The sequence below is a fragment of the Pan paniscus genome, chromosome 10 (assembly GCF_029289425.2).
Source record: "Pan paniscus chromosome 10, NHGRI_mPanPan1-v2.0_pri, whole genome shotgun sequence".
NCBI classification, from domain to species: domain Eukaryota; kingdom Metazoa; phylum Chordata; class Mammalia; order Primates; family Hominidae; genus Pan; species Pan paniscus.
Window position 1 is genome coordinate 70,614,160 of NC_073259.2, and position 24,178 is coordinate 70,638,337.

The following is a 24,178-nucleotide window of genomic DNA, read 5'->3' on the forward strand; positions in this document are numbered from 1 at the left end:
TAAATGGGTGTAACAGATCACTATGAAAGGGACTGATTATTTATTAAACGGTGCTAAAGTAATTATCAATCCATGTGAGAAAAAATGCATAGACCCTTCACATCATTGCAAAAAGAAACCACTTATAATAAAGATATGAATACCCAAAAGCAAACCTTTAACATTTTTAGAAAATGGTATAGAAAAATATTTTTATGGCCTTGGAGTAGGGAAAAATTTCTTTAAACTATATCAAATCCATAAAAAAAGAACTGATAAATATAAATATATGAAGATTAAATCTTTTTTCATAACAAAAACACCATAAATAAAAGATATGATACCAACCAGAAAAAGATATTTGTAGTACCTAAAACCACAAAGATTAAGTAACAAAAGTAACGAATCCTATAAATAAATAAGAAACGAACAACCCATAGAAAATATTTTTTGAATAAATAAATGATAGAACACAAAATAAAATGGCCTATCAACATAAAATATGTTCAACTCCAGTAGCAACACCAAAATGCAAATTAAAACAAGATACCATTGCACACAAATAAGATAGGTAAAGAACTCTGATTTACCATTGGTGGAGGTGAGGTGTAAGTTAGTCCAATTTGGATTTGTGGTAGTGACTTGGCAATAGCTAGTAATTTGACGATGTCTATATCTTATGACCCAACAATTTGACTTCTAGGAATATGCTTTAACAAGACTTTATGTGCACAGGGAGTTATAGACAAGAATATCCACTGTAACACCGTAAATGCAAAATAAAAAATCATTTTTTAAAACAAATTTTCTTCAACAAGAGAATGAATTAACTGTTATATATCCCCCCACCACCACCACCACTTTCTTTTGAGACAGGGTCTTGCTCTGTTGCCCAGGCTGAAGTGTGGTGGTGCGATCATGGCTCACCACTGTCTCAACCTCCCAAGTTCAAATGATCCTCCCACCTCAGCCTCCTGAGTAGCTGGAACAACAAGCACCTGCCACCACACCCAGCTAATTTCTCTACAAAAAGTATTTTTTGTAGAGATGGGGTTTTGCCATGTTGCCCAGGCTTGAACTCCTAGGCTCAAGCAATCCTCCTGCCTTGGCCTCCCAAAGTGCTGGGATTACAGGTGTGAGCCACTGTACCTGGCCAATGTTGTATATTCCTAACAGTGAAATTCAGTATAGCAAACATGAATGAATGGTATCTGTGTACTATTATAAATAAATCTCAAAAACGATGTTGAGCAGAAATGATATGATACCATCTGTATAAAAATTAAAATATGACATGTTGGTTATGGATATATACAAATTTTCAAAGTATGAAAATAGGCTTATGCATAAAAAATACCAAATTCAGGATAGTACATATCTCTGGGGAAGATGGGAGGCGTAGGGGAATTTGATTAAGAAATGAAACATGGGAGACTTCAATACAATGTAATGTTTCCTTTCTTTAAAAATAATAAAAAAGCAATTATTACAAAATACTAAAATTTAGCAAAGCTAGGAATGAATAAGTGGGCATTTTTTTCTATGTTATTATGCATTATTTTCTATGTTATTATGCAATTGAAATGTTTATAATTTTAAAAAGCATAGAATTGCACAGAATTACCGACATTTGTTCAAATTCACATAGAAATGAAAATTTAAAAATCATTACCAAATATTTTTTGGAAAATGATTCTACATTAATAGAGCCAGAATTCTACCCTTACTCCAAAGCTGGAGTCATTCCTCAAATTTCAGACCCCCTCTCCTTTCTTTTTCTGATCTTACCCTGAGGGTTCATCATGTTCTTCTCTGTGCTAGCACAGTACATTGTTTAAGGCACCACCTTGGCATTTTGTTTTTAAAACTAAATTGCAGTTAGTTGTACCTGTGTTTCCTCACCCAGAGACTAAGCTCCTGGGGGCACCATACCTGGTATATGAAAATACAGAGGGAGGGTGGCTAGGGTGTGGCTTCTGCTCCTAACTAACTCTTGTGATGACTTACCAGAAACTAATCACCAAGTTCTATAAATACTTATTCTTGCAAAATAATCAATTTCCAAAGAATGTAAGAGAATCAAAGATTGTGTTCCAGCCTTTCTCATGAATCAACAGGAGGGGCAGAACTGTTACAAACAGTATTTGTGGGAAGAAATAAACAACCTATAGTTTATTTGTTTCACTTGGGGATTTTTCAAGCCCTCAGAAGAGGGAAAGGAATCTTGCTGATGTGGATTGAGCCTACTCCAGTAGTATAGTCATGGGCTGGATTTCATTACTTAGCCATAATTCAGTCAGTTCTGAAATTAGGTCCCATTCTAGAAATGACTGCAGAGATAATTCTACATTAAACTCCTGGGTTCATATATGTTGAATAGTACAATAAATATAAACATATTAAATAGCACAGTGCATAGAAATTATACAGTAAATCAATATAAATTGAATTATGTAACATTGGAATGGGAGTGTAAATGGGAGAACCATCTTGTTCAACCTTTAAAAATATTATCAAGTGGCTTTTCTAATTGACAGTACTTTATGAAAAACAGTATGAGGGAACATAAAGTAATATATATTATAATATTACTTCTCCTTTGAAAGTGTTTTGTCCTTTTCAACATGAGGAGGTCAGTGTCCCCATGCAGCCTGCAGCCTCTCCTACATTTCCCCCTCGCCTCCCATGGCAACACGGGTTAGCCAGACACTGAGCTTTTTGTGATGTGTGTGTGAGGACAGAGAGAAGGGGAGCAAAGCTTCAGGGAGGTCTTGAGGTGGAAAAATTTGTGACGCACACGATTTGGTGACTGAAGAAGAATTCTTTCTTGAGGGTTCTATAACACAATAGTTACGGTCACCCTATGTGCATTAAAAAATTCCTAGTTGGTCTCAAGCCCTTAATGCACACCAAAGCCCTTTAAGAGGCTTCTCAAACTACTTGTTCATGGAAAGATTATGAGACAAAGCCAACCTGTGTGGGTTTGGTCCTTCTGTTTCAGAACCTGACTAGCAAAGAGCCTGGGAGAAGTACATAAACTTGTTGAACATGTAACTCATAAACTAAAAGATTCAAACTCTGTACACAGAATTCTGTATGCAGTCATGAAGAAATCCCTTCTCATTTATGATCATACATTTGCCTTAGGGAGTCTAAGTTTGCCCTCTTCACTGCCTTGGGTGCCCCACTATCTTCCTGAGGTAGGTACAGTCCTCCTGCAAGTTTCTCCCTGAGAGAAGAGCACCTCCAACCTCCAACAGAATTGATGAGGACTGAAATGCTGTTGCCCTTGTCTTAGAAAATGCCTCCTTCATAGCTTTCCTGGCATAGCTAAATGTGAGATAGGGCTAAGCCTGTGAGATCAGGCCAATGGCCTGATATGCATGCCACACCTGATACTTCAGAAGGAAGCCAGCCAAGGAAGTGTTTTTTTCCCCCACTTAGTAATAAAGCTAAAATTCTCTCCCTCGTCAAAGTCTAGTTAACACATTAGCAACCCCCTCCCCCTTTTCTGGTCTCCTGTCATTATCTTCCATACAAGAGAGAGGGCTTGATAATAATATATCTTAAAGGGGTTTTTAATTGCTCCTTAGAGTGAATGCTGAATCTAACGCTTTAAAAACAACTGAGTAGGATGCCACTTAAAAGCGCTTCCTCCAGGTTTCTCACCACCTCTCTCAGTACCACGGCACTCCCAGCCAGGGGAGAGTTGCTCATTTCGGCAAAGATTAGAAGCAGGTCCAACAGAACTTCTTCAGCAGAATCTGAGAATGCTCATTTGTGAACAAACTGTCTGCTTTCTAACGTCCCGTCACTTACTGGACTTTTGCCAGCCCCAGGAAACACCATAATGAAACACTCACATTTATGAAATTCACAATTAGGGACCGTGGCTCTAGCAACATTAGCTCAGAGAGCATCAACTTTAAATATGCTCAAAAATCAAACTGGAGAGCTTACAGTATCCCATCGTGGCCATCCCTTTTCGTTTTGGAACTGAGATTGGACCAATTGTTATGAAAGGCTGCATGTTTTAGTCTTCCCTGGTCTTTCCCTCTTGGGTGGCTTGGGTTTGTGCAATACAGTACTTAGTGAAGGAAAAGCAGAGCCCAGCTCAGGACTTCTTAAGTGAGGGAACAGAATCCAATGAGAAGCCCTTAAATGTGTGTCAAAATGAAGATCTACCAAAGAGTGAAGGCACCTACTAAAGGCTATTACCTCATAAGGCTCAAAGGGCGGGTGGGGGGTGCCCACAGTATGCGATCACTACCCTCCACAGGACAGCAGGCTTGGTCAATGGCTGAACATATAAGCATTCCCCAATGTTACCACTCAGCCAGCCACCTTTGCATCAGAAGCCAAAGTATCCTTGAGCTACATCTTGACATCAGGATACTCCCTGGAGCATAAAGAAATGCAGGAATTTACAGCGTGGAGGTTCCTAAGCCTTAAAGAGTTAATGCAGCAAAGGAAATGCCTAAGTTAACCTTAGAATTGTATTCACTAGCTAGATTTACTTGATTTTATTTTTACAGAAATTTGACAAAAGAAGCAATCTGTAAATGCAATGAAAACAGCTTCCTCCATATGTCTCACTACTGGCATGAGCACGGAGCCGCGCCACCCCATCGTACCTCCATGTGTCAGATTACGGGCTCAGAATACCCATCGGAAACACTCAGACTTCTAGCTGTTCCAAGAAAGCCGTAGGGCTTTCAATAATAAGCTGTAAAACGAGCTTAAGAATCACTGAGGTTGCTGTGCAAATGTATAACCCTCACCGGAAGTGCTATGGACTGAATTGTGTCCCCGTAAGTCATATGTTGAAGCTGTAACCTCAAAAGTAACTATATTTGGAGATAGGGCTTTTAGGAGGTAATTAAGGTTAAATAAGATCCTAAGCATGGGGTCCTAATCCAACAGGACTGGAGGATTCATGAGAAGAGGAAGAGAAAGAGATCTCTTCTTCTCTTCACATGCATGAACTGAGAAAAGACCATGTGAGCACACAGCAAGAAGGCAGCCGCCTGCAAGCCAGGAAGAGAACCCTCCCTAGCCCCTGACCATGTTGACACCCTGATCTTGGACTTCCCGTCTCCAGAACTGTGAGAAAATGAATGTTTGCTGTTTAAGTCACCCAGTCTACGGTATTTTGTTATAGCAGCCTGAGCCGACTAAGACAGAAAGAAAAATGTATTTTAGTTAATGCCATATGTGTAGGTGTACACATATGAATTTTAAAATTAACCAGGGTGATGGAGTGAGCTGCTTCACTCAGGCATCTGACAGTTACTCTTGCCAAGTTTTATCTCAATACACAGAGATCTGAGACTGCATCCAAAGCATCTGAAAGAGGGTGTGCCTATGGAATAGGTTTTTATATAGCTTATGCTGTAAAGCCTGTTCCTAGCATCTATTTTTTTAAAAGAAGTTCACTGTAAGCTTATGAACTCATCGTGATAAACCTAGACTTGAACATTTACAGTAAATAATAACTGGAAGGTTAAACTATGACATCATGAGGTCCCATCCAGCTCTGGATTTTGATGGACATTTTTTGACCAGTACTTCCTTAGTTTGCCAGGATGGAAGACCTAAAAATGAACTGCATTTTGCAGTGAATTATACCTAATTAAAGTTTAATGACTAGATTACATTCCTGTCTGATATGGTTTGATTCTGTGTCCCCACCCAAATCTCTCTTGAATTGTAATCCCCATGTGTTGAGGGGGAAACCTGATGGAAGGTGGTTTGATCATGGGGGTGGTTCCCCCTATGCTCTTCTCATGAGAAGATGAGATAGTGAGTTCTCATGAGATCTGATGGCTTATAAGTGGCAATTTCCCCAGTGCTCTCTCTCCTGCAGCCCTGTAAGATATGATTTGCTTCTCCTTTGCCTTCTGCCATGATTGTAAATTTCCTGAGGCCTCCTCAGCCATGTGGAATTGTGAGTCAATTAAACCTCCTTTCTTTATAAATTAGTCTCACGTAGTATCTTTATAGCAGCGTGAGAACAGACTAATACACTATCCTACAGTAACATAGAAACATACATGCTGAACTCTTCAACATAACCTTATGTGTTTCCTTTTAATATTACCATTAACCCTTCAGGCCACAATACAACCAAGTGGATCCAGTGAAAGACCATCCTTAATAGAAATGTCTCAGATACAGCTAAAGGCAAGAGCAAATCTAGAAAACATCCATTTTCTCAGACCACACTGAAAGAGGGCATCATATTGGCAATCTATCTATTCAACTGTCAGACCAAACATTAGAGAAACCTATGCCATTGCTTTCTTCATAAAAGGTTAAGAGTGGTAATATCAACATCTAGCATTCAGCCACATCAATCCTAATATGTCCTATTCTAGTTAGGAGAGTGCAAAATAAGTCAAATGACCTTCCTGAGTCCTGCCATTTTATAACATGAAATAAAAAATCTAAGTAATGTTAAGTTAATATGTTCTGAATTCTTCTAGAATCCAGAAGCCAAAATGGAGTAATAACACATTCCTTACTATTACCTCATAGTTGTCTTAAATGTCATAAATAAATTTGTCTGTGTTTGAATATACAACTACAGTCAGCCCTCTGTATCAATGGGTTCCATATCCATGAATTTAATCAACCACGGATCAAAAACATTTGGATAAAAAAAGGATGGTTGTGTCTGTACTGAACATGTACAGACTTTTTCATGTCATTATTCCCTCAATAATATAGTGTGTCAACTGTTTACATAGTATTTATATTGTATTAGGTATTATAAGTAATCTAGAAATGATTTAAAGCATATGTAGGATGTGCATAAATTATATGCAAATACTACACCATTTTATAGCAGGGACTTGAGTATCTGTGAATTTTGGTATCAGGAGTCCCAGTACCAATCCCCTGCAGATACTAAGGGATGACTGTATATAGCTTAAAAATGGGCATATGCATGTTCAAACAGAAGCTCTGATAATGGCAAGTATGGAATAAATAGATTTCAGTTAAACATTTATTAATTATCCATTATTAATTGTCGGGGATATATAGTGGCCCTGAGAATATTACTTAAAGTAAGATAATAAATTATTTTATTTTTCATTTGATTATCCCAAAATTCTATGTACCAGTATTTCTATCAAAAAATTAAATCCAAAATGATGACTGACATCTCAAAAGCTTCCAGAGACTAACTTTCTGAGTTGAATATATCCACAATACAGGATTAAAAAAAAATTAGAATCTGCCGCTTCTCCTCATTTTTTTTTTTTAAAAAGAAGATTTAGGGACAATTTCCTCATTACATAAGCACTCTCTTGGCCTTTGCACATCAGGCTTAGTAGAAGGCTGTAAGTAGAGGCGAAAACACATTTCTCCTGCTGATTCTGAACATCTAATGATTTTGTTCAATCTTAACCTATCTTACTCTTTATTCTATTACTGAAATTATTTCAGGAAACATTTCGCCAAATTCTTTTTTTTTTTCTGTTATGGGGTCTCACTCTGTTGCCCAGGCTGGAGTGCAGTGGTGCAATCTCAGCTCACTGCAACCTCTGCCTCCCAGGCTGAAGTGATCCTCCCACCTCAGCCTCCCGAGTAGCTGGGACTACAGGTGGGTGCCACCACACCCAGCTAAATTTTTGTATTTTTGGTAGAGATGGGATATTGCCATGTTGACCAGGCTGGTCTCAAAATCCTGAGCTCATGCAATCTGCCTGCCTTGGCCTCCCAAAGTGCCAGGATTACAGGTGTAAGACACCATGCCCGGCCTCACCAAATTCTTGAATATTCCATTTTATTTCCAAATATATATATATATACAAATTAACTTCTTTTGCCAAAATAATTCAATTGCATTCCATTTTTATACTTACTATGAGAACTTCCTATGCCTATACAATAATTTTCCTGTCATTATTGTTCTATGTATTCAATGGAGATTGAGTTGGGCCATGTAATTATCTCTCCTCAGTTCCTAACAATCCTGTGGCAGTTGCCATAATAAAAATTATTTCCCAGGGATACCAGGGATGCGACATTATATTTTGGAAGCATATTAAAGTCCCAATATGAAGAATAATGTGTTACTATGCAGTATACTCCTAAAAGTATAATTCCAGATTAAAATTTTCAAATGTCAATACAACTCTATAGAAAGTTAACACCACATTTAGCTTCTTGACTTGAGGGTTTATCCCATACCCTAACGCCAAACCTTTCTCTCTTCCAGTTACTTTTCATAACCATGATCAAACCATTTAGCTAAATTATTATCTTACTTTCCCTACTTATAAATTCTGGATAACAACTATATTTGTTCCTTATTTGGTATATGTGGTATGTCTGCTTGTGAGTTTCATGGTATATTCTGCTTTAAAATAAATAACCACCCAATTTTCCCTTCCATTAAGGCAAGACTTAAAATCGGTTTTTAAAACCTGAATAAACCTGCAACTTGAATTTCTTAGGATAAGTTAACATACGAAAACTGTTACTGAAATTTTTGACATGACTTTTAATCATTACAGATTCATGTGATGAGTTTTACGAATGACATTAAATAAAGGAAATATTCTTCCCTTTCTTTTAAGCCCTTGCCTTAAACTTTCCAATGTGATTAATGCAGTATTTATCTCAGGGTTTTTACTCCACTGAGTGGGGTATGGGAGCAATGGAGGGAGAGTAGGGGAAGCTAAAAAGCACAATAAGGCAAAGAAATTCTCACTTTCCATGGGAATATTCCCTACAAGGGCCAAGAGAATATCGAATACTAAACATATTCACTGGGGATGAGAAGCAAGAGTTTGCACTTAAATTGACTTCAGAGTAGAGATGCCAAAGCAAATAAATCACTGCAAGTGGAATACTTTGAAAGGTAAATGGATCTTAAAAATATTTGTGTACGTTACATTTTCTAATCGGAAGTGTTCATTACTGTCAGATATAATAAGGGCACATGTTCATCAGGATCTGGAGATCTCCTCCAGGTAGTTGATTCATTATTTTTAGGCCAATGCGTAGCACAGCAGACACCCTCCACAGATGTTACTGAATGAGGAAGGGAAAACCAAACGTTAAGCATGCAATGCTTTACCTAAACTAAACCTGTATTCATTTGAGTGAGAAGTAAAATCCCCAAAGTCCTTAGATTACTTCAATCCTTACACATTTTTCATCAATAAGAATTCCAGAAAAATGAGCAAGCTTGAATTCCCATCTGACTTAGCTACTAAAGCCATTAACAGAATAAAATGCAGAACACACTTCTCTGTCCTAGGATCCCCTGTACCCAGCCAAGTGCATCCTCAAAAGTTGCTATTTCACTTTGTTTTGTCATTGCGGTATGACTTACAACCCTCAAACCATCTATAAAGAATTATAATACATGAACAGCACTTTTACAGGTTACGTAGTCTCCACAGTGACTCCATTCTGGGTTTTTTTTTCCCCCCTTACAGGAATCTTTTGTAATCGAAGTAAAAAGACTTCAATCATCTTTTGATTGGGGATTGGAGTCACATTTATGGATAGATAAAAAATGACCTATTTGTTTTCCTAAAATCCCACTGGACATAAATTTCTGATCATAGATCACCAAGGGCCTCTTTAGTCTGTAACCACACCTTGAATATTCATCAAGTCACCCAGGCATTGGTCAAAGAGAAGTCACCTAAGTGGATTTACCCATATATCCAGGTTCTGTTAAGGAAATGGCAATCCCCAAATTCCAAGTTAATGGGATAGTGGCCCCTGTAAAATGAAGTGATGGCCACATGAGAAGAGGCAACCAGAATAAAGGGAAACAGAAGAATGAAGCATGGAAAGTTGTAGACAGCGTGGGTGCCTCACTCAGCTTGGCTTCAGCCTATATCCCGGAGCCAGTGTGACTCAGCCTCAGCCCCAGGGATGGGCCTGGATTGCTTCGGTTTGGTGGGGTTCCTGAACAGGGAAAACTGATATAACCCGGCAGGATATACCAGCCCTGAATCACTGCATATCCCAAAGGAAAAATGACCTTGGGGAGGCCACTCTCCTCCAAGTTCATTTTTATAAACCTCCAGAAAGATTCAGAAAGTACTGGACCAATCAAATACCACTGTGATTGCTAAATAGTAACTTGGCTGAGAACAGAGAAAGGTGAGACGGCAAAACTGATATTTTCTTCAGGGTTCAAACTAGTCTTGGAAATGTAGCGAGTCAAAAATGATAGTTTTGCAAGTCTAGAGATGAAATAAAGCCACCTTTCCTCTGAAGAGTGACACTGCCGGTGACTGCTTCCCAAGCAGCTAATAAGTAAAGCTAACTCATTGAATCATGCCATTCGTTGGCACTATTTTAAGTGCTTTACATGTATTAATTTATTTCATCCTCAGGGCAACCCGAAAAGGTAGGAATTATTATCATTCTGATTTTGTTAGTAAAGAAATGGAAACCTAGAGAAGTTAAGTAACTTGTCCAAAGTTATTCGGCACACAAGTTAGCACACAAGTTATTTGGCACACAAGTTAGGTGTGGCGGCGCACGCCTGTAATTCCAGCTACTTAGGAGGCTGAGGCACGAGAACGTCTTGAACCTGGGAGGGGGAGGTTGCAGTGAGCCAAAATCGTGCCACTGCATTCCAGCCTGGGCGACAGAGCAAGTCTCTGTCTCCAAAACCCCCCCGCCAAAACTCAAAGTTATTCAGCACACAGTGGCTGAGCTGGTGCTCAACACCAGGTGTGGTGTGTACACATCTGCACTTTGCCATCTGCCTCGCTATCTTTTCCCTTCCCTGAAAGCTTGGAAGAGTGCCCTGTGACCAACCACAGACAGAGTGGTGAGGACAAGCAGAGCGTGGTGTCTGTGTGAGACAGTGACACATTGCCCAAATTCTGGCCCTGCTAGGATGAGAGTTGTTCCTGGCCTGGCTCCTCAGAGACCCTCCTCACTAGTCTCAGGACATCTCTACTAGCTGCTCTCCTCTACATAGATTCTCAGTTGAAAGAAAATCTAAGATGACAGATTTCATCAGGGCTATGTACTGAGAGCAAACTTCAAATGAATCCTAGATGATAAAAAAGAAAACCAGAAAGAGCAGAGACCTGGCTGTATATAATGCCCTTTGTGCAACACCCGGGGAGCTTCCAGGGCAATTAGGAACATCATCTCCCACAGAAGCTTTAGTTCATAAAATTTCTGAGTTGCATGGTTTGTATGTTCATGCCTTAAACCCTAAAATAAGTTTTTTCTCCATCTAATTTGCCTCTTTGGTGCTGAGCTTTTGAAGCTGCAATAAAGGAAGGATGGGGAACACATTTGCAAATGATATTTAAAAACACTGAATGAAAGAGCTTCATTCTTTGTTTGTTTTAATTCCCCTGGCATTAAAGGACAGACATTTTTTCCCCCTGGGTATGTGGATCGTCATTGAGGTGCCTGAAATACCCAGTATATCTTACTGAAAAGCTATTTTTAAAATCACTTGATTTAGAAAACTCCAATCATGGTAATTTCATGGGAATTCTTAGTACAAAAATTAAAGTTTTAAATTACTATGCAAAAATTGTGTATTCAAATAATCTTAATTAGGAAATACCTCCATCGATGCATATATATCAGGTCTCTCTAATGTCTGTCCCTGATACAAAATTATTTTGAGGGATGTTTTGTGAGTTACAGTTCCTGTGGTCAGTAATAGCAGTAAGGATGCAATATGAGACAAGGAGTCAAAAATGTCATTTCTAGTCTCTCTTGATTCGACCACATTCAATCTCTGGGCTTGAGAATGTCATCTAACTTCTCTTAGCCTATTTCCTCAAATCCAAAAGGAATAACCGTTCCCACTTCAAAGTGTTGTTTCGTGGCTCAAATGAAATAATGCATGTGAAAGAGTTTAATATGCTACAAGACACTGTAATATAACATAATATTAAAGTTACAAACCAAATGTGGTGGCAGTGTGGTTCAATGAGGAAAACGCAGATATAGTCTAGCATAAAGAGGAATCAGCATGGCTGAATGCTTTACCCACTCATGACCCTGGGTGAGTCTGGCCTGGGTTCCCTCATTTGAGAAATGAGAATGATTAAAACGATCCCATCAGGACGACGTGGGGATTAGAAATAATACGTGTCAGGCCTCTAGCAGGGCGAGCACACAGTAGGTATTCAATAAGTGGCACCCGTTTTACATTAAAGAATTCATTTAATCAAGCCAAGTATGCTACATGTTTCAACACTCACAACAGCTGAGTACTGTTCTACTTAGAACAGTACATCCTTCGGTGGAGTCCCAAATATACTTCTGCCATGGCCAGCGCCCTGGGTTTATCCCACTTTAGACTCCAGTGGATTAAGGCTGTGCTTGCTGTATTCGCATTTCCTGCCTTAGCCCATCATTTCAGGAAACTTACTAATGGAGCCTCAGTTTAAAACATAAAATGAATGCTACTCAATGTGGCAACTCCAAGTACAGGCTTTCTCCTCTCCTGCTTTCACTAGATGAACTTAATTCACTTTTTGCCACTTGTTTAAGGACAGGGGTGGGGTCTGGGTAACAGGATAAGGAAAAAGCCCGAATGAATCCGCTGTTGTTATTGAGGCTGTTCAGTCTGACCAAAATAAGCAGCTTTTGAAATGAACTTCCCAGCTCCAGAGCGTCAGAGTCAGGCCCCGTGGAGGCGCTGGGAGCGGCGAGCAGGAGAGGGGCAGGAGCCCTATCGCGTCCAGCCCTGCCCCGCCCGGGAAAACCCAGTGCCCCACGCATCAGTCACCAAGCAGAGCGCGAGTTAGAAGAGTGAACCCGGGGAAGGGCACATGCAGCTGGGTTAGTCTCAACTCGACCATGCGACTTCGCATTGCTGTTTGGCAAACGCGCTTAGGCAAAACAGACTCGATGCTTACAATGATCCCAGCCCAAAATGGAGTGTCCCTGACTAGCAGGGAGGAGCTGATGCTCGCCATGAGGAAGCCCACCACGGTCACGGCGATGCCCAGGGCCAGCTGCAGCAGGGCGAGCAGCAGCGGGAACCGGCAGCCGCAGCAGGTCCGGGGCTCCTCCTCCCCGCACTCCTTGGGGGCCCCCGTGCCCTTCTTCGGCTCCATGTCGTCGGGCCCAGCGGCGTCCGCGGCCGGCGGGCCCCCCTGCCTCTGCTGGCCGCGTGGCTGCTTGTTCTTGCCCATGGCGCTGCGAGGCTGGGTGGGTGGGTGGGTGCGTGTGCGGCGCCCTGGGCCCTGGAGCGCGGCGCACGGCTGGCTCGGCCTGCCCTGGTATTCGAATTATGGAGGCTGAACAAATATGGAAAACATTTGGAGCAGACTCACCGAGCCTCCAAAGGCCACGGGGAGCCCGCAGCAGAGGGGGGATCGAGGGGGGTCGCCAACTGCCAACGCGCCGGGACGCAGCGCCTGCCGGGCCCCGGGCGGATTTGCAGGTCGCCCGCGGAAACCGGCGCGGGTCCCTTGGCCGCCTGAACCTCTGCACTTAAGACAGGCTGCGAGTGCGCGCGTGTGCGAGTGCAGGGCGTCTGTTTTCCTCACTCAAAACTCCAGGATTGTTTTGGTTTTGCTTTCTGTGAAGTGCAATGCAAGGTGATGAATGTTGAAATCGTTTGAGCTTAATTAATACACAGTTTAATCCAAAATAGGCACTGCTGGGCTCTAAGCTGCGAAGTCATTTCCAGAAGTTAAGTCGTTGTTACTTTCCTACAGAGGCACAGGCTCATTTCTTCCTACTTTCTGTAATTCAGCTGACAAATGAATAAAGGCATTTTTCGCATTTAGGTGTTTTTGAATCTTTCTAAAGATATCTTTCTAAAGATATTGGACTAATTGTGAACTCTCTTTCACATATGTTATTAATTATTATTACTATTTTCCAAACGGGTTCACTGTGTTGCCCAGGCTGGAGTGCAGTGTCACCATCCTAGCTCACTGCAGCCTCAGACTCCTGGACTCAACAGCTTCTCTCTCCTCAGTCTCCAAGTGGCTGGGACTGCAGGCAATCACCACCACATCTGGCTAATTTTTTTAAATTTTTTTCATAGAGATGGGATCTCATTATGTTGTCCAAACTGGTCTTGAACTCCTGGCTTCAAGGGATCCTGCTGCTTCAGCTTCCCAAAGTGCTGGAATTGCAGGCGTGAGCCACCATGCACCCGGCCTCTCACGTGTATTTGTTTTTAAAAGCTCTGTTGGCTCACGCCTGTAATCCCAACACTTTGGGAGGCCGAGGTGGGCGGATCACAAGGTCAGGAGTTCAAGACTAGCCTGGCCAACATGGTGAAACCCCGTCTCCACTAAAACTACAAAAATTAGACAGGCGTGGTGGCACGCACCTGTAGTCTCAGCTACTCGGGAGGCTGAGGCAGGAGAATCGCTTGAACCTGGGAGGCAGAGGTTGTAGTGAGCCGTGATCATGGCACTGCACTCCAGCCTTGGCGACAGAGCAAGACTCCTAGTTGGTCTTCACTCATCTCCACAACAGTGCTTAGGGGGATTGGATTGACCATCTTAGAGATAGACGCTTTTACTCAGTCAATATTTAAGAGTTATTTTTAAAGCACCTACAATGTGCTAGGATATAAAGATGTTCAAAATAGACTTGGTCCTGGCCCAGAGTCACAGAAGAAATCAATAAAACTGATTATTCTTATTCCCGCATACCTCTACTCAGTAGCACTTAGAGCAAATTTCAGCGAAACCACTAAAAAATGATCCCATCACTTTGGGGGTATTTATATCTCCTTTGGTATGGTCATTGTAACATTCAGAAAGCTATATTCAAAAATAAGTGACGTTGCCAAGATGTTAGGATAAAGGCTACTCCTAGCTTGTTCGCTATCAGAAAATTTAAAGAAAATCCAATTCCCTGCTGTTTGCTTTAGAATTAGAAACTAATCATCATCAGCTCTTTTTGTAAACTGCCAAGTCCCCACAAAAGTAACTTTGAAGACAAAAAGTATGTACTTCACCCTTACTTATTTTATGAACTTAGGTGTTCTCCTTATGCCTTCCATCTGGACCAGTGAGAAAAATAATGGTTCATGGAACAAATACATTTGCTTAGAAAACAGAATCTAAACCACACATCCCAGTTCCATGCAGAGGCAGTAGAAATAGCACTCACTCTTACCAGAAAAACAGAGTGGCTGAGGCAAGTTTATGGTCAGCTTTGGGGCCATCACACCACAAGGACTTTCTATTGTGAACAGACAAATAAAAACTGGCGTTATACCAGGATACCCACCTGACTTGGGCCTGACTGAGAAGAACCCAAATGACAAAACAACAAAATGCTTGGTTTTCCTATGTAAATATGGCAAATATTTATAGAAAGTCAATTGACTACCTGGAATCAAGTATGTATTGTTATTAACAATATAGCTACCTATTACTGAATATTCTGTAACAAACACATGACAGGTGCTTTACATATTTTATTGTCACCCCTTATAACCACCTTATAATTATAGTTTCCACTTTTAAAGATGAAAAAATTTGAGTATCAGAATTATTAAGTAATTGGATTAAAGTCACTAGCCTATTTATGAATGGGGGTAAGTGGAACCAGATGTGAACTCCAAAGCCAATGGTCTAAAGGATTAACTGCTTTATTAATTACTTCCTGTATGTATATTGCCTATAGGCAAACAAGTGGCTAGACTGTTTAAATTGTGATTTTAAACAATTTAATTATCATGGGTAGCATAGTATCTATAATACAGTTAATTACAAACTTAGACCTAGAGATGAGTACTTTACAAAAATATCTTGATTCATCACCATAGTATATATTTAATAGTCAATGGAGACCATTATTCCTATTAGTACTAGTTTATAACTAGATACAAGTTCTATTTGCTGACCATACTGCCAAATTGTCATGCAATTAAAAGTGAAACATTTTTAGCCTTTTCCTCAAAACCTTAAATTATATGTAAGTTTAAATAGTCAAACAAGATAGTAGGATATTGCTATACATTTGTCTTCTGAGTTTCAGACTAGTGGCTTACAGTTGTAAAACAGTTGTACATATATACTTTTTTAAAAAGCTTACTTTTAATTGCCTCACTGAGACACATTACAAATGAAAGCAATGTAAATGAACAACATCCCAGATGCATTGAAATTCTTCTAGTCTGATTACAACTGCAGACTACAATTTTCAGCCTTTGGTGGTCTAGGGAAACTCACACCTCCTCAGCTTCCCAACAGCATGGTTGAATCTGTGTTTGAGGAGGCCTGGTCTTTGGTAATACCATAAGATGATAGTGACGAGGATGTCATTTTCACTTAATTGATATTTGAAAGTAGAAACAAAGAAAAGTTACTGTCAAATAGTGATAGAGAGTAATCAAGGCTAAAATAGATAAGACTGTCATTAAGGATACAACAAAGAAAACTCTTCCTTTTACATGTCCTTTCCACTGAGAAAAAATCATCACGTCTAGCTCATCATAGAGTTTAACAGAAATGAACTGGGTTTTTCAGTATTCATAAATTATGATGTCACTATTTTATAGGTTAAGCAATAACCTCTTCAGATATTTATATTACCAGGAAAAAAGGCACAGTAGAAACAAAATGTTTTCGGATACTCTTGGCTGCTTCCATAATTCAAAACTGACAAAGATTGTAAATTAGAAATTTCAGGACAGTAGTTAATATATGGTTTAGATTATTTTGATCCTCTTGGGGGAGAAAACAAAATCAAGCCAGTATCTCTATCTTTGCAGACTATCTCAAACTTAACATTATTTTGAAGTATTTATGCATCAGAAGTTCAGAACGGGGAAGATGATAACTCTTTAAAACTAGTGTGATTAACAAAATGTCCTTAGGAAACCCAACTAGAAATAATCTTTAAACCAACATATTCTCAAACACATGATCTTACATTCCCCAAGAACAAAAAAGGATTTCAGAAAAAAATTATTACATTTCCAAGGTCTATATCAAGTCTTTTTCATATGTAACTAAATCTATCTGAAATGTTCAATTAGATTTGATTTAAAGAAGTATCAAATACTCTGCAGAAAACAATTGGGAATTCATTTGTGATATGCAGGACCGCTGCCCCCATATGCCTTGCTGGTCGCCATACCTAAAATGACTCTAGGGATATTGCTGACCTCTGTGTGTGTATTTGTGTGTGAGTGTGTGTGTAGAACAAATTAAAGCAACTCCTATTTTTTTATTTTCTTTATTCCTATGTCATTAATTCTAAATGTGTCTTTGGGCTTAATTTTTTTCTCAGCAGAATTGACCCATTTATAATTTTTGCTCGCAAGTTTGTATTTTCAAGTTAAATATCATATGGACAATGCAATCTTTATGGTCAACAAAGGGCTTATGGCTTTCTCATTCTCTCTCTCTCTCTTTCTTCCCTGGAGATGGGGTCTCACTATGTTGCACAGGCTGGACTCAAACCTGTGCTCAAACAATCCTCCCAGCTCAGCTTCCTGAGCAGCTAGGACTATAGGCACATGCCACCATACCTGGCTTAACTTTTTCATTCTCTGGAGGGCTATAGAAGTGATAAATCTCAATCATTTAATCATGCATTTCACCTATTTTTAAGGTGCTTTTTATAATACCAAATTTTTCTACATGTAATTTTGATTTTTCCACTGCATATGATACTGTAGAAATAACTAAATTTATTTTAATTGAGAAATACAGGAGAAGAATGGATAAACAAATTGTGGCATATCCATACAGTGGAATACCACTTGCTAATAAGAAAAGGGGTGAACTATTGATGCAGGCAATGACTTGGATAAATCTCATTAACAGTGTGCTGAGTGAAAGAAACCAGACACAAAATAATACATACTGCATAATTCCATTTGTATAAAAATTTTAGAAGGCAAAATGAATCTATGGTAATTTAAAAAGTGATTGAGGAGTTGGGATGAGAGAATTGTCTCAAAAGGAGTAAGAGGTGACTTTCTGGGTGATGGAAGTAAGTCTTCTGTATCTTTGGTGATCATATGGGTGTTAGTTGTCAAAAGTCATTGAACAACACTTATGATCTGTGCATGTTATTGTATACAATGACATCTCAATTTTTAAAAGTGTAATAAAAAGAGAATTACAGGGAGTCACTGGACGTCCCTCAGTAATTAATAATAGAACAAGTAGGAGGTTTTTTATAAATTCATCTCACCAAACTCTCCTAATGCCTCTACTGCCATTCTAGATCCTCTGTTTTAATTATCTAATGCTACAATAACAAATCACCCCAACATTCAGTGATTTGAAACAGTAATTATTATTTCATGGTTTCTGTGGGTCAAATATTCAAACAGCACACAGCAGGGATGGTTTGTTTCTTCCTGTTATCTCTCGACTCTCAGCTGAAAGAATTAAAGACTGGAGGCCTGGGATCAGGAGGATCCAGTCTTAGCTGAAGCAGGAAGATCTGCTTCCCAGGCGGCTAATGCATCTTGAAGGCATTTTGTTTCCTTTCCAGATGGCCTATCCACAGGGCTGCTTGAGTATCCTCACAACATGGTGGCTGGCTTTAGAATAACTGATTCTGAGATTGAGAAAGCAAGGCAAATGCAATTCTTTACATGTACAGCCCCTGAAGTCACTTAGCAACACTTGAGTTATTCAGCTGTTTAAAATCAAGTCACAAAGTCCAGCCCACATGCAAGGGGAGAGTAAGATCCATCTATTGAAAGGAAGTATACCAAAAAATCAAAGGGTATTAAAGGTGTATTTTTAAATCATCATATCCTCCTTCTCAAGTTTCTTCATGGATTGTTCTTCCTTTGCTGATCTCCTAAACGTTGGTAAACCTCATGATTCCTTTCTTCAGCCTTTTTCTTCTTGTACTACATGTTCCATGGCTTCACTGAAGACTCCCAAATCTATCTATCTTAGGAGGCCAGACTTCTCTTCTTAGCTCTAGGTCTGCAAATGCAAATACCTATCCACATCTCCATATAAAAGTTCCAAAAGTGCCTCAAATTCACTCTGTCCTTGAACTCCACAGAGAAATCACATGAAGTAAATATAAGGTATCCACAGACTTTAATGACAAGGTGGTCATTGGTTACCTTTTCCAGAACAATCTGGCAGTTTCAAGATTTTGATGAGTTTAAGAATGAACAGGAGGTGAAAAAGGAGGAGAATACACGTAAAGGAATCTATTGAGACACTTAGCTGTGAAGGGAAGGAAAGAGAAAAAGCTGCAGCTAAAGGGACAATATAAAGTCAAGGAATGGTTTGCCTTTTTTTTTATTTAATGGAAGACACTTGAGTATGCTTGTGTGCTGAGGCAGAAAGTGACAGGGATGCCTGAAGGAGGGGACATTTGATCAGATAAGTTCCTTGAGATGGGAAAGTTTTAGAGGAAAGTCCTTCATAGGCTGAGGTGGGAGGAAAGAATGTAAGACTATAAAGAATGCAGTTGAGTTTGCAGGGTGGGAGAAAGACAGCTTAGAGTTCCTAGATATGTACATATGAATGTAGGATCAGTATTTTTTTTCTCAATAATGCAGTTTTGGGATATAGAGACATTCTACTTCCATATCCTATCCCATAGCATATTTTACTGCTATATCTTGAAAGCACAGGTGAGTTTTAATAAAACATTTTCTGAACAATTCCTTTAAAATAGGCAAAAACATATTTTCTGTAAATTATAATTAAAATGACAACTTATTTACAGAAAGGTTTATGTATCTTTATAGGCTATGAAGTACTCTTACATATTATCTCCTTAAATCTGACCAAAACCATGTGAAGTTAGAATTTCTTCAGAGTGGCTAAGTAACCTTTTCAGGTTACATTAAAAAAAAAAAAAAAACAACCTAGATCTTCTTTCTCTAAAGTCAGTGCCCTTTCCACTTACATTTTATCTTAGCTGAATGACTTAGATTTTTTATTGTTCAAAAAAATTGCATAAGTACATTGCACTTATAGGCAATCAGACAGGTTACGAGAATACAGTGCTGTGTGGACAGACATCCCCGCCACATACCAGGTTAGTGAGAACAAAGGCTGTCTAGAGTCCTGACCATAAGTCCCATGAGTGCAGAAACAATGCTTCCTTAATCACCATTGGTCCTACAGTGCCTAGCACAGTGCAAAGGTTATAATATGGCTTTAATAAATATTTATAAATCCTAAATAGTCGTGGTGTGATCTGGATTCAGATATTTCTGATACAAAAACATTTCTTTAAAATCCTTGAACTGCATATTTTGTCTGTCCATTTTTATTTTGTTTGGAGAGTTGTCTTTAGGAATAACTCAACCAGGACACAGGGATGAATTATAATTAGGTTTTCTAAGTAATAACATTAAACACCCTGTGTCATACATAAACTATAAGATTTTCATTTTGACCAGTAATCCTCTTCTTTAGTTAGAACAGCTGAGTCATTGTCTGACTGCAAGCCAGACTGACATCTTTGATCATTTGTATAATATGCATGTTTCCATGGACTTACCTCCCTGTATTTGGTTCCATATCTAGTCATCACCACCTTTAAAGACATCTTTGGCCCTATGACAAAGCCTTGTGGGTCGTGTTCTTTTTCCCCTACACTTCTATGAATTCTTTCATTTTTCTGTGGTTATGAGTACAGATGCTGAGCCCAGATTGCCTGAGTCCCAATCTCAGCTCTAATTCTTACCAGCTGTGTGACTGTGAACATGTTCCTTAACCTCTCTAAGCCTCGGCTTCCTCTCTGCAAAATGTGAATATTACAAGTACCTACCTCAGAAGGTTGCTATGAACTATAAGTACAATAGTTGATGCAAACATGGAGAACATTTCCTGGTGTGGATCAATAATCAGTCACTGTTAGCCAGTATCCTAGCCCTGTCCTCTTTTCCTATTCAGTTTTCCCTTCCCATGCATTATCTTTCTGTGCAATTTCTCTTCGGCAATCTTGTCCTCATTCTTTCTCTTCTTATACCCTTCACAAAAACTATCATCCTCCCTGTTCTTCTCTTACACTCACTGCCTGGTATCACTGAAGTTTCAACTGCTGAATTAGTGCTTTGCTTCACAATATCATTTTATTTTTCCTCACCACCACTCTCTGCACTCACACCTAATTCTGTAATTGAGACTTTTCCAGAATGACCCCTAGAGGAATTAGTGCAGTGTTCTTTCTTCTATAAGTGCATTGTTTTAGCCCATTCCCCTCCTTCTACCTCTGACCCCACCTGCTGGTGCAGAGAAGTGACTATACTCAAATGCTACGTTGCTCACCCCAGCCAATCATAAAAAGTCTGCCGTTTTATTTCTGATCTTTTGCCGTGCACCTCGTGACGGTTACATCAAAATAAGTAGGAAATTCACAATGGATTTCCCCAACTGATTTCAAATTATCTCATAGAAGTTACTGAATTCCTGGTGTATCAAAAACAATGTTTCAATAATCTAACATTAAGCTACATTTAGTCAGATCTTGGCAAGAAAATGTTCACATTTCCCTAACGTTTTCCTCCCTAAAATCTCACACATGGTGTATTGGACATCATTTTGGGGGCCTAAAAATCTCTCTTTATATTGTGGAAAGATCCCTCACGCACACCAACATGGTCTGTGGGACTGCTGCCCACTTCATGACCTTAAGTGGGGCCCTGGGGCGTGGCCTGGCCAAGCTTGGCATCCTGCCCTGGGGTTAAGGGTTGGGCACAGGGAGGACTAAGCCAGAGCAGGATGAATCAGAACCCTTCCACTAGGCATGAGACAAGGATTCTGGGGTGAAGGGTGCAGACCTTTCTTCCTTTTGGAAGGGAAGCTACCAGTGGGAGGCTTCCTTTCCCACTACTTGAAGACAGTCTTTCTAGGACAGGAGAGAATAAGGCCAATGTACGAAGAGAAACAGAGGCTAAAAGAACCAAAAAGATGGAGTGGGGAAGGGGGACGAAAGAGAGAGAGAGGCTCGATGACATTATTTGAGCCTCAGAAAACAATTACAGCTGAAGCAAGCTCATCCTGAACATCCCAAGGCAGGAGACTGTCTTGTTTACCACTGCATCACCATAGCTGACACACACTTAGAGGCTCAATCCATACTTGTTGAATGGTTAATACATAACCAAGCCAGTAAATATTCCTTTTCTTTAAGTGAGTTATTTCTATCTCTTAAAAGTGAAGGTTCCCTGACTTAGGCAGTAACCCAGGTGAATCTCACTCAGCACAGCCTATGGGCATCCTCATCTCTACAATAACAGACCTGCAGAAGCAAAAGAAAGTGTGTTGAAATGACAAGTGAGCAGTGAGTTCATTTCCAAAAGACAAGAAAACTGAATAACAGAATGTTTTTGTCAACTTGTGTGGGAAGACATGAAGCCATTCTAGGGCAGGAGAGATATTTTATATGGTGTCTATTTACAATGCTTTTGCAATTTGGCATATGAGGAAATGCCAGGTGCCTTTTAATAATCGGTACCACTTTTAGCTGAGGTGTATTTGTATCAGTTAAGTGTCATGCTCAACTATTTAATTATACCTGGAAATTTTGTTGCTCTTTTATTAACCTAAATCATAAAATTAAGTGGTATGTTAATAGATACTTATAGGCACCAGTTTTTAGCCAGGGATGAAGGTCAGAAGCACCTGTAAAGCACTTAAAACGGTTGGTTTTTTTTTTTAACATTCCTGATGCAGTTATGTTTGGGGTGTACCCTCATGATTAAGTCCTCTAAAAACCTGCCAGGACACATCCCAAGCTAAGCTCAACACTTGCCGTCCCTTAAGGCAAAAGGAAGCATTCATTTTCTAAAGACTAACTTTTGCCTTTTCATTTTATTTCTTCTCAGTAGTAGACTGCTTACAAAGCATTCTTTCTTTAGTTCATTCAAGAAACATTTACGGAGTGCCTGATATTGCCAAGCAACCTAGGAGGCACTGGTGATAAAAAGGCAGGTTCCTGCCCTCAAGGAGCTCACATTCAACTGAAGGGAGACAGACACATAATCAGGGAAGTGTCATAAAGCATGACACATGCTGGGACAGAATTGTGTGTAAGGCACAGACAGGCACACAGGGCAAAGTCGCTCTACTACAGCATGTCAATCTCAGGCACAGTCTGTGTTAGGAAATGTGCCGGGAACTGATCACTCACAGACTTGGCATGGCAGGTGGTCACTCATGGCTTGTGGTCATTTATCTCTGAGGTAACTCTGGTATGTGTCAGGGTGGGCCTACTGGTTCGGTCAGGTCATTATCTCAGACTGACCTCAACTTTTCACCCAGCCTACAGCCCCTTCCCTATTCCTAGTCCCTGGAAACAATGCTTCCTAGTGTCACTTCTTTTCTCCCCTGCCCAGGGGAGTAAAGGTATAATCAGACCAGTACAAGGTGCTGTGTGAGTGGGGGAAGAGCTGACCAACTAAATACCCAACCCTTTTGTTGGCCCCTGAGAAGACAGCAGACCTCAATACTAAAGAAGCAAAGTCTGGCCAGAGTTTAGGAATCCCATGCCTGTCAATCATTTGCAATCTTCCTCAACAACTATTTTTTACTTAACATGTTTTTTTGTCCATAAGCAAGTTGCTCCTCACGGGCAGGAACCTGCCTTTTCATCACCAGTGCCTACCAGGTTGCTTGGCAATATTAGGCACTCAATAAATGTTTATTGAATGAACTAAAGAAAGAATGCTATACAGGCAGCCCATACTGAGATATTGACTACATCATGTAAATTTTGGAGAGGAGTATTTTTTTCAATATCATGGATTATTTTCAGTTCAAGCATTAGCTTAAGTTCTGTTTCTAAGACCTAAGCAATCCATATTTTAAATCTAAAATAATTTAATCTTAGTGTACATTCTGTTTAGAGACAGCAGGGGAAGTATCACAAGAGAAGAAAAGGAAGGATATGTGAAATGTTTATCGAAGCAAGCTGCTTGAGGTTTCTAGCACCTAGAAAAAAACTCACTGAGATGTAAAAATGGTTGCTCATGGGACGTGGATATTTTCCTTTTCTCTCTATTTTTGTTGTCTTCTCATGAGCACATTACATTATGATGTAAAAAAAAAAAAAACCCTTAGTTTTCAAAACTAAGTTTTTACTCCCTTCCTATCAGAGAAGTTTTTTTCACTTTATTTACCGTTTTCTGTAATAGTCTTTCCTCTGTGGATGCTCATCTAGAAGAGAAATTAATTATGCCACTAAGTGGTCTATATATTGACCATATAGACCACTAAAGTTCTCTGGACAGATTTCCAATTTATGTTAACTTTCAAAG

At 39.7% G+C, this 24,178-nt stretch overlaps 1 protein-coding gene across 3 annotated transcripts in view; it reads right to left on the bottom strand.

The window, feature by feature from the left end:
- Positions 1 to 24,178, bottom strand: part of SSPN (sarcospan) — a 99,534-nt gene that overhangs the window by 25,819 nt on the left and 49,537 nt on the right. Inside the window, exon 1 of one of the 3 annotated variants that reach the window (XM_003828859.6) lies at positions 12,858 to 13,675. The exons of 1 other annotated variant lie outside the window; for it this stretch is intronic. In XM_003828859.6, the coding sequence (XP_003828907.2) occupies positions 12,858 to 13,136 (279 nt within the window). In that variant the 5' untranslated portion in view covers positions 13,137 to 13,675. Of the gene's footprint in view, positions 1 to 12,857; positions 13,676 to 24,178 lie in introns of those variants that run through there. One more of the 3 variants, XM_034936146.3, reaches the window with a different exon arrangement.